The sequence below is a fragment of the Barbus barbus genome (genome assembly GCF_936440315.1).
Source record: "Barbus barbus genome assembly, chromosome: 1".
NCBI classification, from domain to species: domain Eukaryota; kingdom Metazoa; phylum Chordata; class Actinopteri; order Cypriniformes; family Cyprinidae; genus Barbus; species Barbus barbus.
In genome coordinates, this window is record NC_136729.1 from 4,350,970 (window position 1) to 4,367,166 (window position 16,197).

The 16,197-nt window shown below is 36.1% G+C and overlaps 2 protein-coding genes across 3 annotated transcripts in view; both read left to right on the top strand.

The window, feature by feature from the left end:
• Positions 1–319: 319 nt before the first annotated feature.
• LOC306873900 (H/ACA ribonucleoprotein complex subunit 3-like) lies at positions 320–1,209 on the top strand. Its single transcript, XM_079423437.1, has 2 exons — positions 320–464; positions 928–1,209. The coding sequence occupies exons 1-2, from the start codon at positions 411–413 to the stop codon at positions 1,066–1,068; spliced, it is 195 nt and encodes a 64-aa protein (XP_079279563.1). The 5' UTR covers positions 320–410; the 3' UTR covers positions 1,069–1,209.
• Positions 1,210–1,509: 300 nt separating this feature from the next.
• The window catches only part of LOC306873888 (solute carrier family 12 member 6-like), a 44,039-nt gene continuing 29,351 nt past the window's right edge, over positions 1,510–16,197 (top strand). Inside the window, exons 1-11 of one of the 2 annotated variants that reach the window (XM_079423418.1) lie at positions 1,510–1,745; positions 2,401–3,017; positions 6,037–6,131; positions 8,594–8,722; positions 8,824–8,970; positions 9,268–9,322; positions 10,634–10,764; positions 10,859–11,100; positions 13,027–13,322; positions 14,617–14,778; positions 15,763–15,861. In XM_079423418.1, the coding sequence (XP_079279544.1) occupies positions 2,822–3,017; positions 6,037–6,131; positions 8,594–8,722; positions 8,824–8,970; positions 9,268–9,322; positions 10,634–10,764; positions 10,859–11,100; positions 13,027–13,322; positions 14,617–14,778; positions 15,763–15,861 (1,552 nt within the window). In that variant the 5' untranslated portion in view covers positions 1,510–1,745; positions 2,401–2,821. The remainder of the gene's footprint in view (positions 1,746–2,400; positions 3,018–6,036; positions 6,132–8,593; positions 8,723–8,823; positions 8,971–9,267; positions 9,323–10,633; positions 10,765–10,858; positions 11,101–13,026; positions 13,323–14,616; positions 14,779–15,762; positions 15,862–16,197) is intronic. The other variant, XM_079423419.1, reaches the window with a different exon arrangement.

Below are 16,197 nucleotides of genomic sequence, written 5' to 3' on the forward strand. Positions count from 1 at the left end.
CTCCAGGCAGAGTGTTACTACAGTAACTGACTGAGTATCAGGGCCCCTGGTCTGAAGAGCGAACACCTGCTTCAGTGAGACACAGCATACACACTTTCAAAAACAAACATGACATGTTACTTTACAAAAACAACGAAGTAATACTGAAACATATGATTAGCATTTATTATACGTAACGATGTTTATTTACATTAATAATTACTATTGTTATTATGTCGTGCAGTAGGTGGCGGTGTTTCTTCACACATGTGACTTTTATTAAAAACTCTATTTCCCATCCTCCTTTGCGCGGTGTCTCACACTTCCGGTTTGTTTTGTGTTCTCGCGCACACGTGGGGCTCGCTACGCAGCGGAGTATAAACCTGCTTTCAGCTCGGTATTCACCGAAATAACCTTATAACCCGGTCATCATGTTCCTGCAGTATTATCTGAACGAGAACGGCGACAGAGTTTATACTCTGAAGGTGACTTCATTTATTCCGCTGGAAACACGCCACATTTGGCCATAAAGCGACATATATATACAGACAATATAGTGTTTTAAACTCATAGTTCCGTGTTAAAGCTATATTATAACGATAGCATATGTCTTAAAGTATTTTGTTAGTTAGAAAAGTGACCTCGGTTGATAAAACAGCTTTTGGTTCCCTGGAAGTTTTTATTTGGATTACCAAAAATAACCCAATGGGAGCGTTCTTTGTTTATTGGGGTGGCACTGAATTATTACATAGTAATTTAAGCAATAATAAATAACATTTAAAGTCATAATTTTAATAATGAATAGTATTTTATTGTTCTTTCTCAAAAAACATGGTGTTATGCTGCTTTTGGTATTGTTTGTTGTTTAATGCAGTCTCAGCTATGAAATAAAGAACTATAGTTTGAAGGCATGTTTTGAAGAAATTATTTATATGTATTTTTCTGCAGAAAGTGGACCCGAGCAGTCAGCCCACCAGCTCTGCGCATCCGGCCCGCTTTTCACCGGACGACAAGTTCTCCAGACACCGAGTGACCATCAAGAAACGCTTCGGTCTGCTGCTGACCCAACAACCACGACCTGTGCTCTGAACGGGCCCCGGGGCCACAACCACGACCTGTGCTCTGAACGGGCCCCGGGGCCACAACCACGACCTGTGCTCTGAACGGGCCCCAGGGCCCACCGTCAATGGACTTCACACAATTCATTATTTAATCAAATAATGAGTTTACTTTCTCATTACTAAACGTGTGGCATCCTTATGTTGTTGACTCTGTTTGTTCAGTTTAGTTTTCTCACATTACAAACATGTGAATGAATCTTCATGTGCAGTAAAATTAAAACAAGTGATTTGTGTATTTGCGTTACAAATTTATTTGGAAATTGTTTTTGTATTTTTTTTACATTTTATTTGTTAAAAGTTACATTTTAAATAAAAAAAATATGGAACTTAAAAATGAGAAGCTAGTATTCTTCATAAAAAAAAGAAAAATGACGCATAGAACTACATTTCCCAGCGACGCATCCTGCGTGCTTACGTCACGGCGCCAAAGAGCGTGTCTCGCGCTTTACGCCGCAGTCAGTCAGACGTGCTGATTTGGACGGTCAGAAACCGGGGTGATAAACGGAGCGGGTTTCATTCGCCCAGAAGCCGGTGTCCAACGGTGCGGAGGTAAACGAGCGGCTGCAGTCTGAACCGAGCCGGTGTTGTTGGTCAGGAGCGAGTAATGTAACCGTTAATGCGGGTCTCGCGCACGCGGCTCCTGAGGTAAACCGCTTTATTCGTTTCATAAAGAGTTGGTTATGAATATGATAAGTTACATACTGGGCTTCTGTCAGGTGTGTGTCTGTGATCTGATTATAATTGGCTTAAAGGAGTCGCTGGTAGAAAGTGTCGCAGGAACTAGCTCCCTTCATAGACAGCACTGCGAAGCGACGTTTTTGGGCGTCATACTTTAAGAAACCTACTATGGTAATACTATGGTACAGTGATGGTAAAACAAATGCTGTCTTTGGGACTCAATGAGATGCCCAACAATACTGACTAACAAGCTCACACACCTAATAGATGTCTAGTAGGAGAGCTACTATAATATGGCTAACGTTATTCATTATATGTATAATCATATGTGTAAACTATAACTATCTGTAATAATTTTATTTTGTTGTAGAGTATAACAGGTATACAAGTCTAAACTAGTAATACAAATAAAATAATCTAAATAAATGATCTAGAACCATTTATTACCAGTCTCCTGTGTTTAGTTTTGGTATTTTGGTGTATTGACTCTGCTTTTTTTGTTTTGTTTCTTTTCCCCCTTTTTCTCTCTCTCTCTCTCTCTCTCTCTCTCTCTCTCTCTCTCTCTCTCTCTCTCTCTCTCTCTCTCTCTCTCTCACACACACACACTCGTTTTATCTGTCAGATTGCTGTGTTTCTCATGACAGCTGCATCAATCATCCTTCATTTATTTTGGGTTCCAGCAGAGGAAGGTTAATTTTTCATACGCTGTCAGGTGGTTCAGTGCAGAGGAATAAATGTCTCTGCCCGAGTCTCTGCTGACTCGTCAGAAACCAGATTCAAGCCACACCAGCTGATCTGAGCACAAATCAGCACTTTTCTGGAGATATTTGCACTGAATGCACAGCTCCCTCCTGATTACACGGTCTCCTCGCTCTCGTATCCAGTGAACACACAAGCAGTCGATCACAGAAGCGTCACACACACTCTCAGAGTCTCATGGCGGTGCATCGGGCCGTGAGCTGAGCCGAGCACGCTCCTCACTGCAGCAGGGCCCCGGGGCCGTCACCCTGTCGGAGCCACAGCAGCCGGCGGCACGGGAAGCCATGGCCTCGTCTGTGCGCTTCACCGTCACGCCGATCAAAGCCGAGGACCTGCCGGACACGTCTCCGGACATCAGCTCGCGCTCCAGCGCCAGGGTCCGCTTCGGCTCCAGAGAGAGCGTGAACCGCAGCGAAGCGTCCGGAGGGGCCACCACCTCGGCCGGGGCCGACACGCCAGAGCGCAGCCACCTCGAGCACGGTGAGAGACGCTCTGCTGCTGTTATCTGTGATTAATGAGTGTGAGAAAGCAGGTCACTGATGTTCTGATCAACACACTACTGTACTACCAGAGCTGGCTAGATTACCTACTAATTTTAATCCGTTACTGATAATCCATCACGCTATACATTTGTGACCCTGGTCAAATTAGAGAGTAATAGTAATACATCATCTGAAAACTGAATAAATAAGATGTATGGTTTGTTAGGATAGGACAATATTTGTCTGAGATACAACTATTTGAAAATCTGGAATCTGAGGGTGCAAAAAAATCTAAATACTGAGAAAATGAAGTTCTTAGCAATGCATATTACTAATTAAAAATGAAGTTTTGATATATTTACGGTAGGAAATTTACAAAATATCTTCATGGAACACGATCTTTACTTATGATTTTTGTCATATAATTTTGAGCCATACAATGTATTTCTGGCTATTGCTACAAATATACCTGTGCTACTCATGACTGCTTTTGTGCTCCAGGGTCACGTTTTTGGTAACATAATCAGATTACTTTTAATCTTGTTTATCACATTGATTTTAAATAGGATAATCCCGCACCACATTGATATAAAAATACAAAGTTCAAGAAAATATGGCCTTAAAAACATGAAGTGCATTAAACATTACACTACATATTTTATTTGTTTACCTGCATATCATGTGACCATTAACCATCATCAGATAACCATGAACATGCAAATGTGAGAGTTAATTATAAAAATATGTATTTTAAAATTCAGGGGTACTTACAGTAAGTAAATATATTAAGTGAAAGAGGATCAGATGACAAAAAAAAAAAAAAATAGTGCATTTTAATGTGTTTGAAAGACAAACGCCTTCCAAAGAAAGAGAAATACATTTTAAATAACCTACGGAATGATAATTCAACTAAAAATGAATGTTCATCAGTATTTAATGCATTTCTAAAACCTGGAATGATTTTTGTAAACCCAGTGTTTAAATGCAGCGTAGCACCTGATTTATGACTGATCTCTGTGTGAATATCCACAAAACTGGACACTTTCTGACTGTATATAAGCAGCAGGCTATTTCAGAAACAAACATTTATAAGATGAAAAATATAAATTAGGAAGAACCAGTAAATTATGAATAATGTATTGCTATTGTGTGAATAATATGTAGTCAATAAAAAAGTAACTTTAGTCTGATTACGAGTATTTTAAAAAGTACTTTACCCTGATCATGTAATCCAGATTACATTACAATCAGTCACTACCCAGCTCTGTGTACTACTCCTAGGACCGTGATTTTTACACCAGCAAAAGAGTTTCTTCCAGGGTTCCTGCTGCTCCTTAAAAAATCTTCAATTGACTTTGAACGGTATAACACAATTCTTAATGATCATTTATCCCCGTTCACACCAAGAACGATAACTATAAAGATATTAGCTTATTAGTTATCGTGCTCGGTGTGAACGGGGCTTAAGAGGTCTAAGATGATTCTGCTTGTGATGCATGAGTTTTTATATTAAATTTTAAACAAATTTAATATTTAAAAAAAAATTTTAAATACTAAAATAACACTGCACTGAAAAAAACAAGCAAAAAATGCAACATGAAAATGGTAACATCTAAATTAACCGTCAAAAATATTATTAAATATCAAATACATTCATTTATAACAGCAAAACCCATTTTTGGCTTAAATCAAGTAGAAATAACTCATGAAGGTAACGGTTGCAGGTTGTGTGATTTAAAATATTTTAATCAGTGTTATTTTATTATTATGTATACAGTATTTATTAATATTTTGAAAGCTTTATTTCATTTTTTTTGTACTTTTGCTTATTTGCCAAGGTAGCATTTCTAATTTGTGTTTTAGTTTTGCATGACTTTAAAATAACAACAACTATTTTCAGTAGTTTTAGTTGACACTGATATTAAGTTTCTTTCCAAGGAAAACATGAACATAATGATTTCATATCTAATAATATGTGATTAATGTTTTTAGATGATTAATTCCTATCTGTAATGCTCGCCACGTATATAAAAGAGTTAAAGAAACGCTGAGAGTGAAGTAAGTGAAGTGAGAGTGAAGCAATTCGCAATGAATGAATATTGCAAATTTATGACATTATTCTTATGATTTAATGTTGATAGCTATTTCAAAATTAGAGTTCTGGTGGATTCCCTGCTTGTTATTAATTAAAAATAGTGCGTTAGGCATAAAATGGAACCTGCATTTTTGCCGTTTTACTTGCACAATAAACTATCAAGCATTTAATTCAGTGTAAACTCTTGTAGGAAAGATTAAGAGCCTTTTTTAAACACAAGTATTTAGATTTGACAAATATCAGCATAATAATCTTTTCATTGCTTTTCTTTAAACATACGTTTATTGTATCAGTAAAGTATACTAGAAGGCTATACTGCGCAGTAAGCAGCATCCCCTAATGAGGGTGTGACTCGCTCAATATGCAACATCATCATTATGAAACAGGAAGTTCCTTTCAGAGAAATGACAGTTCTGATTGTCTTGTGAGTTTAGCTGCAGCACTCCCTAATGCACAGAAAACACACACGCACACACACACACACACAGATGAGAAACTCTTTCTAGTCATTATGTGGCTTTAAGAGCTTCACATGTGGACGACACACCTCAGTGAATAATGCAGTGACACAGTGATGGGCATGTGTGTGTGTGTCTGTGTCTGTGTCTCTGTGTGACACCCACGCATGTGCGGATGTGTGTGCGCATGTGCGTGTGTGTGTGTTAGGGAAGTGAGAGTGTGTTTGCTGATGGCGACATAGTGCCATGTGATCCGTGGCTGTTCTTTAACATCTGTCCAGTTCTGTTGTTCTTTATTGACTGCATTGAAATGCATATTTATTTTACCCAAACATTTTAGTTTTATCTAATTTCTGTGTGAACAGAATAACAGACAAGGAAGTAAAATGATTGTTTCCAAACAGGTTTCCCAAGTACTCGTACTAAACATCAATAATACGTGTGTGTGTGTGTGTGTGTGTCAGGTGACTGCGGTGTGAAGCTGTCCAGCGTTTACATCAATAACTCTCACGCCATCGATGACGATGATTTCTACGACAGGAATCTGGCTCTCTTTGAGGTTTGCTCTATGGATATTATTTATAATCTCTCATCTTTGTCGGCTGATTCTCACTAAGATGTCAAAAAATAAATAAATACATACAAGAAACAGAAAATAGCCTGTTTTTAGGACAGCAAAGATTTTTATTAAAAAAACATTAATGAAAAAAACATTAAAACATAATGTTGCAATGAATTTTATGACTTATTTTATATTGTAATCATTTATATTTTATTCAATTACATTCGCAAATTGCATTCACTACAACAAAAACAATTAAGATTTATATGTACAGTTCTACTACTTAAAGGGGAGGTTGATTGAGATTCACTTTTTTCATTTGAAATAGTGTGTAATGTTGCTGTTGGTGCATGAACAGTATCTGCAAAGTTCAGCGTAAGCGGAGATATCGTCTTTTAAAAATCAGGAAGTTTAATGCCTACAAAAACGACTCAAATGGGACTACAACGAGATACTTCCCGGGTTTTATACGTAACAAACCCATAAATTTACATCAACCCTCCCTCCGGAACATGCAAAAAAGGGGGCAAGGCCATGTTCTGCGGCTTTGTCGAAGAGGAAGCGTTATAGTGGAGAGCTGTAGCCATGCCGTCGAAAGTGTTATTTTCACCCAGCTGTCAGGTCTTCTGTGTTCGGGCTTCCTACGGACGCTGTAGTTCGTCAACAATGGTTAAATGTTCCTGACAATTACAATCGTAACTTAGCTCTCTGTGCTGCGCATTTTACGGAAGACAGCTTCCAGAATCGACACGAGTTCAATGCCGGATTCAACCAGAAACTATTACTGAAACATGGAGCAGTTCCAACTTTAAAACCAGAGGCAGCAGTTGTTGGGCCACAGCCTGTAAGTAAGATTTAATCATTTTAAATGTATTTTTGCATTTTTTATCAAGGACGTAAACAAATGCCAATGCTGGTAGCCAGTTAGTTATGCTATTTCGTGTCTATGACAAACGCGTACAAACATTTTGGACCCGAATTTGTAATTATGTACTAATTTTGTAAATGTATTTTCCATGTATACTTTATGATGTAATTTTTCATGCAATTACTCAGTCATGTATTCAGTTATATTAAATGTTTAATCAGGAGAAACCCGTATCTCAAAAGCTAACAAACAGCAGTAGCATTTTCAAGTAACAGCGTATCGAAATTCTTTGAGAGAATAATAAAAAAATGTACCATTCAGAAACGTTTTGTAAGAGCCGTGTTTGCGGAGGTTCTGCTTGACTCTCTTCATTACCGCTTTCTGGGTCTGATTCTGGCTCAAACTGATACGGCAATATTGACACCATTATTTACATTTGACCGGAGCACATGCAACTGTCGCCCGTAAAGGTAATGGGCGTGAAGTTTCCGGACAATGTGCAGTACGCAGTTTAGCCAATCACAACACACCGGCCCAACTAACCAATCAGAGCCCATTGCCTGTTTCTGAGGGAGTGGTTTCATAGAATCAGGAAGTCAACCGGTCGTTCAAATGACAGAGGAGAAAGCGGCTTACAATAAAGGGGAAATTTATGAAAAATAAGGCGTTTTTTAACAAACGAAACACGAAGACATGTTATATTGCACCCCATAAACACAATCAAGCAAAGAAAAAAGGCAGTAAACCACCCCTTTAATGATTTGAAATTTAAATTGACCTCAGATTAAAAAGATAAAAAAAAATAAAACTCATACAAACATAAAATACAATTAAAACAGCACTAAGAGGCAACATTTAAAAAAAAAAAAAAAAAAAAAAAAAAGCAACATCAGGTGTCAAAGGCACGGTCCCCTCTAAGCTTACGCTTTGTTTTTGGCACATTCAGGAACAGCTGATCAGCTGACCTGAGAGAATGGGTAGGCATGTACGGGTGTAGCAGCTCCGAAATGTGAGGCGGGGCAAGACCATTTAGGGATTTAAAAACAAATAGAAGAATTTTAAATTGAATCCTAAAATGTACGGGCAGCCAGTGAAACGAAGCTAAAATGGGGGAAATATGCTCATATTTACGTGTTCAAAAATGACTTAAAGAAAGAAAATGAAGCCAATTTGTAAGGCCGATTAGTTTTTTTTTTGCATTGTGATATTATTTTCATGAAAATTAATCGTCATAGTCATGCCATCGTTTTTTAAAAATAAAATAACATTTTAATTAAGTGTTAATTAAAATAAAAATACTTCAATAAAATTCAATGCAAAACAATAATAACCATAATGCATATTTACAGTTAAAATTTAAAGAATGTACACAGTATAAATATTAAATCTTTTTTAATTAAATTAAACTAATTACAATACGGCGGAAATCTTAATTATGGAAATAATATCATAAAACAAGAAATCCTTATAGTCCTAAAATTAGCCTTTATTTTCTCTTTTATTTTCATCTGTTGCTTCCTGTCTGACGTGTGTGTGTGTGTGTGTGTGTGTGTGTGTGTGTGTGTGTGTGTGTGTGTGCTTCTCTCTGTAGGAGGAGATGGACACTCGTCCCAAAGTGTCGTCTCTGCTCAGTCGTCTGGCGAACTACACAAACCTCATGCAGGGGGCCAAAGAGCACGAAGAGGCCGAGAGCATCGGCGAGAAACGCAAGAGCAGCAAGGTGAAACACACACACACGCTTGCACACAGCATTCTAAACATTGATCATGCTGGTTCGGTGCTGATGAGTGTTTTCCCATGATTCCCTGTGTTTGGCACCAGTCTCCGCAGATGGGCACCTTCATGGGCGTGTATCTGCCGTGTCTGCAGAACATCTTCGGTGTGATTCTGTTCCTCAGACTGACTTGGGTCGTCGGTACCGCCGGAGTCTTGCAGGCGCTGTGTATCGTCTTCATCTGCTGCTGCTGCGTGAGTCTCACACACTCACGCTTACACACACTCACTCTCACACACACACACGCACTCACGCTTACACACACACACACACACACTCACGCTTACACATACACACTCTCTCACACACTCACGCTTACACACACTCACTCTCTCACACACACACACGCACTCACGCTTACACACACTCACGCTTACACATACACACACACTCACTTTCACACACACACACACACACACACACTCACGCTTACACACACACAGGAACTGTGCATGTGTGTTATGTTGACCGTTGACTCTCTGTTCATACAGACGCTGCTGACTGCAATATCTATGAGTGCCATTGCTACTAATGGAGTCGTGCCAGGTGAACTTTCTGTTCTGTTCAGCTAGAGAAGCTCAGAAAGTGTGTCAGGAGACGATAGCCGTGCTTTACAGCGCAGAAATCTGCAGGCCTCAGTGCGTCTGTGATCTGATTACTGTGTGTGAAGTTACAGTGTGATTGTGAATGTTCAGCATCAAGATTTTAGGTGGTAATTTCTTATTTGAACCACTTTTGTGCAGTCTAGAAGCATCAGTATCAGTGTGGCAAATGAACTGATCTTTCATTGAACTTTAACATATTACCCATCTGTCCATTGCTGCATTGGTTGCTCTTTTATTTATACAAGTCCTGCTTGTTTGGAGATTTTTTTTTTTATATAATAAAAGGGGAATAAAAGGATTTTTAAATAAATTTAATACAGTAAATATAGTACCAAAAATACAGTAAAGCCACAGCAATCTTTTTACCAAGCAAAATGCACGAGTAATTTCTTATATAAGGCTGTATACATTAAGTTTAGTTAGTTATATGTTTATTATTTATTTATTATTATATACTATACATTTAAAAAAACATACACGTGTGTATATATATATATAATATACTGTGTGTGTGTATAATGTACATATGTAGTATATAATCACTATAAAAAACAATTAATTTGTTTTTATATAATATAAGTGTATTAACATATTAGAATATGAAACTGTTTATTTAAATATATGTGTGTGTGTGTGTGTGTGTGTGTGTGTGTGTATATATATATATATATATATATATATATATATATATATATATTAATATTAATTTATAGTATAAGTGTGATTAATCAATATATTAATGTTTTTTTTTTAATATCTGTGTATCTATTCATATGAATGTAATATTTATATAATGATGTGTGTGTGTGTGTGTGTGTGTGTGTATATATATGTGTGTGTGTATTCTATTAAATTATTTTGGTAAATTAGGCACATTTATTTGATGCAAACTTATGTTTACATCAAATAAACTTGCCTAATATCTACAATAATTTATTATATATAAATAACTATTATAAATATATTTTGTTTATTTATTTACATAAATAAGTAAACTACCTTATTCATAATATATGGGATCTCAGAGCAAAAGCAATACAGTCAGAGCTTAGCGATTAATATGATTTGCATGTATAATAATATTAATGATGATGATTTTAGAGCAGTGTGTGACTCTGCTGGTGTTGAGCTGGTTCTGCTGTTGTAGGTTTGATGAATCTCTCTCTTGCTGTTGTAGAGTTAACATAGTGACTAACAACCCCCCGTCTGTCCGTCCGCGTGTGTGTGTGTGTGTCTGTCTCCGCTCCTCCAGCGGGCGGCTCGTACTTCATGATCTCTCGTTCTCTGGGGCCCGAGTTCGGCGGGGCCGTGGGCTCCTGCTTCTATCTGGGAACGACCTTCGCCGGCTCCATGTACATCCTCGGGGCCATCGAGATCCTGCTGGTGCGACGAGCTTCATATCTAACGCTATTATATCCGTTATCCAGCATTGCTTTGAGTCTGATGTGTCTTTGCTCGTTTCCTTTGCGGTGTGCAGATGTACATGGCCCCCGGAGCTGCTATCTTCGTCTCGGACAGCCCAGACGGCGAGGCGGCGGCCATGCTCAACAACATGCGTGTTTACGGCTCCATCTTCCTCTTGCTGATGTCGCTGCTGGTGTTTGTGGGAGTCAAATACGTCAACAAGCTGGCATCTGTGTTTCTGGCCTGCGTGATCGTGTCCATCCTGTCCATCTACACCGGAGCGCTGGTGTCCGCCTTCAGCCCGCCATCCTTCCCGTGAGTCTCCATAACACCGCCATACTAATTACATTTACATTTAGTCATTTGGCAGACGCTTTTATCCAAAGCGACTTACAATTGGGGAATACAAAAAGCGATTAATCTTGAATAGGCAATCAGACAGAGGACGTTTTTTTCTAATGTACATATTACAATATATGTGACCCTGAGAGCTGAATAAATACTCTTTCCATTAATGTATGGTTTGTTATGATCGGACAATATTTGGCTGAGATATAACTATTTGAAAATCTGGAATCTGAGGGAGCAAAAAAATCTAAATATTGAGAAAATCACCTTTAAAGTTGTCCAAATGAAGTTCTTAGCAATGCATATTACTAATCAAAAATTAAGTTTTGATATATTTATGGAAGGAAATTTACAAAATATCTTCATGTAACATGATCTTAATATCCTAATGATTTTTGTCATAAAAGAGAAATGTATAATTTTGAGCCATACAATGTATTGTTGGCTATTGCTACAAATATACCTGTGCTACTCATGACTGCTTTTGTGCTGCAGGGTCACATATAAAAGTGAGCATACTAAATTTTATTGATTCGTTGTGTCGCGCGACGCGGAGACGTTTGATTATTAAAAAAAAAAAAAAAAAAAAGCCACTGGCTTTATTGCATTTTAAATAAGTAAAAAAAAAAATCATTGTGACAAATGGCCAAAATGGGATAGTGGCAAAGTTTAAAAAGTTATAAGTAGTATTTGGGGTAAAAATGAATTAGACATTTAATATATCATAAATTGATTCTTGTGGTAAATATGCCTGACAAGATTGTTACACTGAATGACATTTTAGTGGCTGTTTTCTGTAAATCATGGTAAAAGTGTATGATATTTATTTTTTGCACAGAAAAAAACTATTTAATTAAACAGACCACTTTCTAATGTATTGAAAAACAACAATTCAAACCCTTTTTCACCTTTGAATATATATTTAAATAGCCTTTAAATCAAAGCCAGGTCGTGATGCACAGTACTCTATCTTTTAAAAGTTTGGGGATTTCTTACTTTTATTCATCAAGGATGCTTTTAACTGATTGTAAAGACATTTCTAATGTTACAGTAGATTTCTATTTCAGATAAATTCTTTTTTTAAACTTTATTCATCAGAGAATTCTGAAATAACGTATGTATTTGTGATGACCAATGTAAAGCACATATATACATACAAACAATTACTTAAATTACATTATTTTGCACAATTTCTATAAAAAAATGAATTATGTATTTTGTAAATTATATATTTGATTTTGTAATATTATGTGTTAATTTATTACATTTTACTTAATTCTAAAATTGAAATTATATAATTTGTACTTGAAATAAAAAAAATCATGTTTTTATCTGACGTACTATTTTTTTTTTTTATTGTATATTTTGTAAATAATATTTGATTTATTATATATATTACATATTAATCTATTAAATGTTACTTCATTCATTCTAAAATGAATATTATATACTTAATTTGTACTCAAATAAAAAAACAAAATCTGAAATTTATTGTAAATTGAAAATGTTACCAGTAGTTCGAAAGTGATTTGCAAATTAGTTCAATTATATAGTTTGTAAATAATACATTTGATTAATTATATAATAATTTATTTAATAGCGTTTAAGTCAGTAGCTGTCAGTCGATTTTCACTTGAATGTTTTCTCATATAACAGCTGTTTTCATCTAAAGCTACATACAGATTACGAATGTCACCAGTAATTTGTCATCAGAGCATATCAACAATATTTGCAGTTCACATGCATAATGTACAATTTCTTATCATTTTCACTGGAAACATGACGTCACTTAGTGTGTTTAAAAACATATAGATGTATGCTAATGTGGTTCTTGGCGTCCTATTGGCTGCTGAGAGTGATTGACAGGTTGACTGACCAATGGTTGTGCTGCAGAGTGTGTATGCTGGGGAACCGGAGTCTGTCTCAGCACGAGCTGAAGGACGGTCACTGTGCGAAGACCCTGCTGATGCTGCGCGAGCCGCCGCTGGACGCTGCTAACGCTAGCGAGAGCTTCAACGGCACAGACACTCCTCCCGTCACCACCGCTGCCACGCTGGAGAAGACCACAGACCTGTGGAGGCACTTCTGCAACAGCTCGGAGCTGAGCGCCGCCTGTGACGAATACTTCCAACACAACAACATCACACAGATCCAGGGCATCCCGGGGCTCGCTAGCGGCGTGATCACAGGTAAACACTTTAAGCTTGTAAAATGAGCCTATTTCCAAAGAAAGTGGAGTGTTCTTTTAATAACTATTTTCTCATAACAAAAAGAACAGAACATTTAAATACAATAAAGCAATACACAAAAAAGATTTTTTTTACACAGATTAAAGTGTAAAATAATTATGAAGTCCAATACAACAAGATCTCATTAGTTAACCTTAGTTAAAGGGATAGTTCACCCAAAAATGAAAATTCTGTCATTAATTACTCCAAACCCCTTCACAACAGGGGAAGCTGTTGTGCACCATTTTTGGAGAGTATCACATATGTAAACAACGTTAAGTTGTTATTTTTGTTTTCTTTGCGCACAAAAAGTATTCTCGTAGCTTTGTAAAATTACAGTTGAGCCCCTGATGTCACTTAATTTAATGACGTCCTTACTACGTTTCTGAGCCTTGATGGTGTTAGGATCCTTGCTGTCTATGGGAGGGTCAGAGAGCTCTCGGAGTTCATCAGAAATATCGTAATTTGTGTTCTGAAGATGAACGAAGGTTTACGGGTTTGGAACGACATCAGGGTGAGTAATTAATGACAGAATTTTCATTTTTGAGTGAACTACCCCTTTAATGCATTAACAATGAGCAATAGCTACATTTGCTACAGAAGTTATTAATCTTTGTTTAAAAAATACAACTCTTAGTTCACGTTAGCTCATTAAATAACACATTTGCAACTTTTGATTTCAACAACGTGTTATTTAATATTGAAATTAACTAAGATTAATGAATGTTTAGAAGAATTTCTCATTGGCAGTTTATGTTAACTAATGAAGTCTTAATGTAAAGTGTGACCGAACAATAAACAATTATCTATTGTAAGTGTTCAAACAATATCTAGGGTATGTTGCAGTCCAGATTAAAATGTAAAAATATTTGAAAATAAATAGCTTATCAAGTCTAAATATTTAAGAATTTGGCGCTGTGATGAACACACAAATCTGAATGGCTAAATCATTTAAACACATTTCAGAAAAAGAAGGTAAGTAGCAGCTGTTTTGTTTCCGGGGTTTCTGCTGTTTAGCGCCATCTGCTGTCAGAGAGAGAAAGTGCTTTCACGCAGCATACGGCGGTGTTGTGCATTGTGACGAGTCGATGGGAAAAGTATTCTTAAAATGCATTCAAACATCTGAATCATTTGTAATGAATAATTATTCACAGTATTTTGAAGTGCTCATGATAGCAATATGGTGCATGTTCATGACTGTGATATCTGGCATTACTGGCCACTCACACTAACTGCGTGTGTTTCCCGCATCTAGAGAACCTCTGGAGCTCGTACTCGGCTAAAGGAGACATGCTGGAGCACGGCGCGCATCACTCCGCCCACAGAGTCGCTGTGTCCAATCACTTTCCTTATGTCTTCGCTGACATCACCACCTCCTTCACATTGCTGATCGGGATCTTCTTCCCCTCCGTGACTGGTGAGCCATCACAGTGTGCACTGGATACTAATGAGGCATGGAATACCTGGACAAACACAAACAAACAAAAAATTAAATATGCAGTTGCAACTAGAACACATTTTGCTGATGATAATGTATCCTGCAATGCAACTGTGATCAGCTGTATTTAATCGTATATTATATATTTATTCATCATAATTAATTCATTATTTATATTAAATTAATCAGTTTATTTAATTTAATTAAAAAATTAATATAATTTTTAAAATAATTCTAATAATAGTATGCATTTAATTTTATACTGTTTAATTACTTATTAAATTATATAATTTATTTAAATAATTTATAAATGATTTTAGAGTTAACCCCTTAATGCATAACAAGCATTATATTTTTAACTTTTAATCGTAATACTTGCTAAGTAATCTGTCTTTTATGTATTCATTTATTGACTTTTAAAGTAATAAGTGTTTAATTTTAGTTATACACACACACACACTTAATAAATTAAAACTCTAGAGTTAATATGTAATTTATTTTAACATTACTATTTGATTTTATATTATATTTAGTGATAATTCAATTATATATTTTATAAAATATTTGATTAATTGTATATTAGTTTATTAAGTTATGTTTAATATTAAAATTAATATTATTTTATTTAATATTATGTATTCAGTTGATGTAATTAGTTTTAATTAAATTATATATTTCAAAATTAACATTAATTTTTTAATAATATATTTAACTCTATAGTTTATAAATTATATGTATTATGCACAATTTCAACAATTTAAAAGAAAGGAAAAAATATCATGAATTGACGGTGTTGTCAATTGGAGGTTCACTTGGAAATTTACGTTTATTCATAAAACAATGCGCTCGGCTTGACCTTCCATTTCCAGAATGAACTGTGAATTGTGAGTTGATCTGTGATAGTTTGTGAGATGATGCTGATGTTGTGAATCACTGATGTTCATCCGCTGCTCTGTGTGTCAGGAATCATGGCGGGATCGAACCGCTCTGGAGATCTGAAGGATGCCCAGCGCTCCATTCCCATCGGCACCATACTGGCCATCCTCACCACCTCGCTCGTCTGTATCCTTACTCTAACACACACGCACATTATTTATTTATGTATTAATTAATTATTTATTTTACAATTTTATAATTTAAATTGAACTAATTAAAAGAATTTGTTTTAGTATTTATTTATGGATGTAACAATTAACCGCGAGCTGCTTGAAAATCAATTCAAATATGTGACTATTCAAATCAGTTGAGATGCCAAACAAATCACAATACAATTAGGGGTAAGAGTTTATATAACAGCTAACAGTTTATCTAACAGCTGACGACTTTGCCACATTCTTCATTAATAAAATTGTAAATCTCACTGCACAATTCTCCATACCACAAATTGTCAAACACATC

Bases quoted from the DNA above. Each gene is read 5' to 3' on its own strand.
- LOC306873900 (XM_079423437.1), top strand. From the start codon at position 411: ATGTTCCTGCAGTATTATCTGAACGAGAACGGCGACAGAGTTTATACT. The intron at 465-927 runs GTGACTTCATTT...ATTTTTCTGCAG, and splicing joins ACAGAGTTTATACTCTGAAG to AAAGTGGACCCGAGCAGTCA.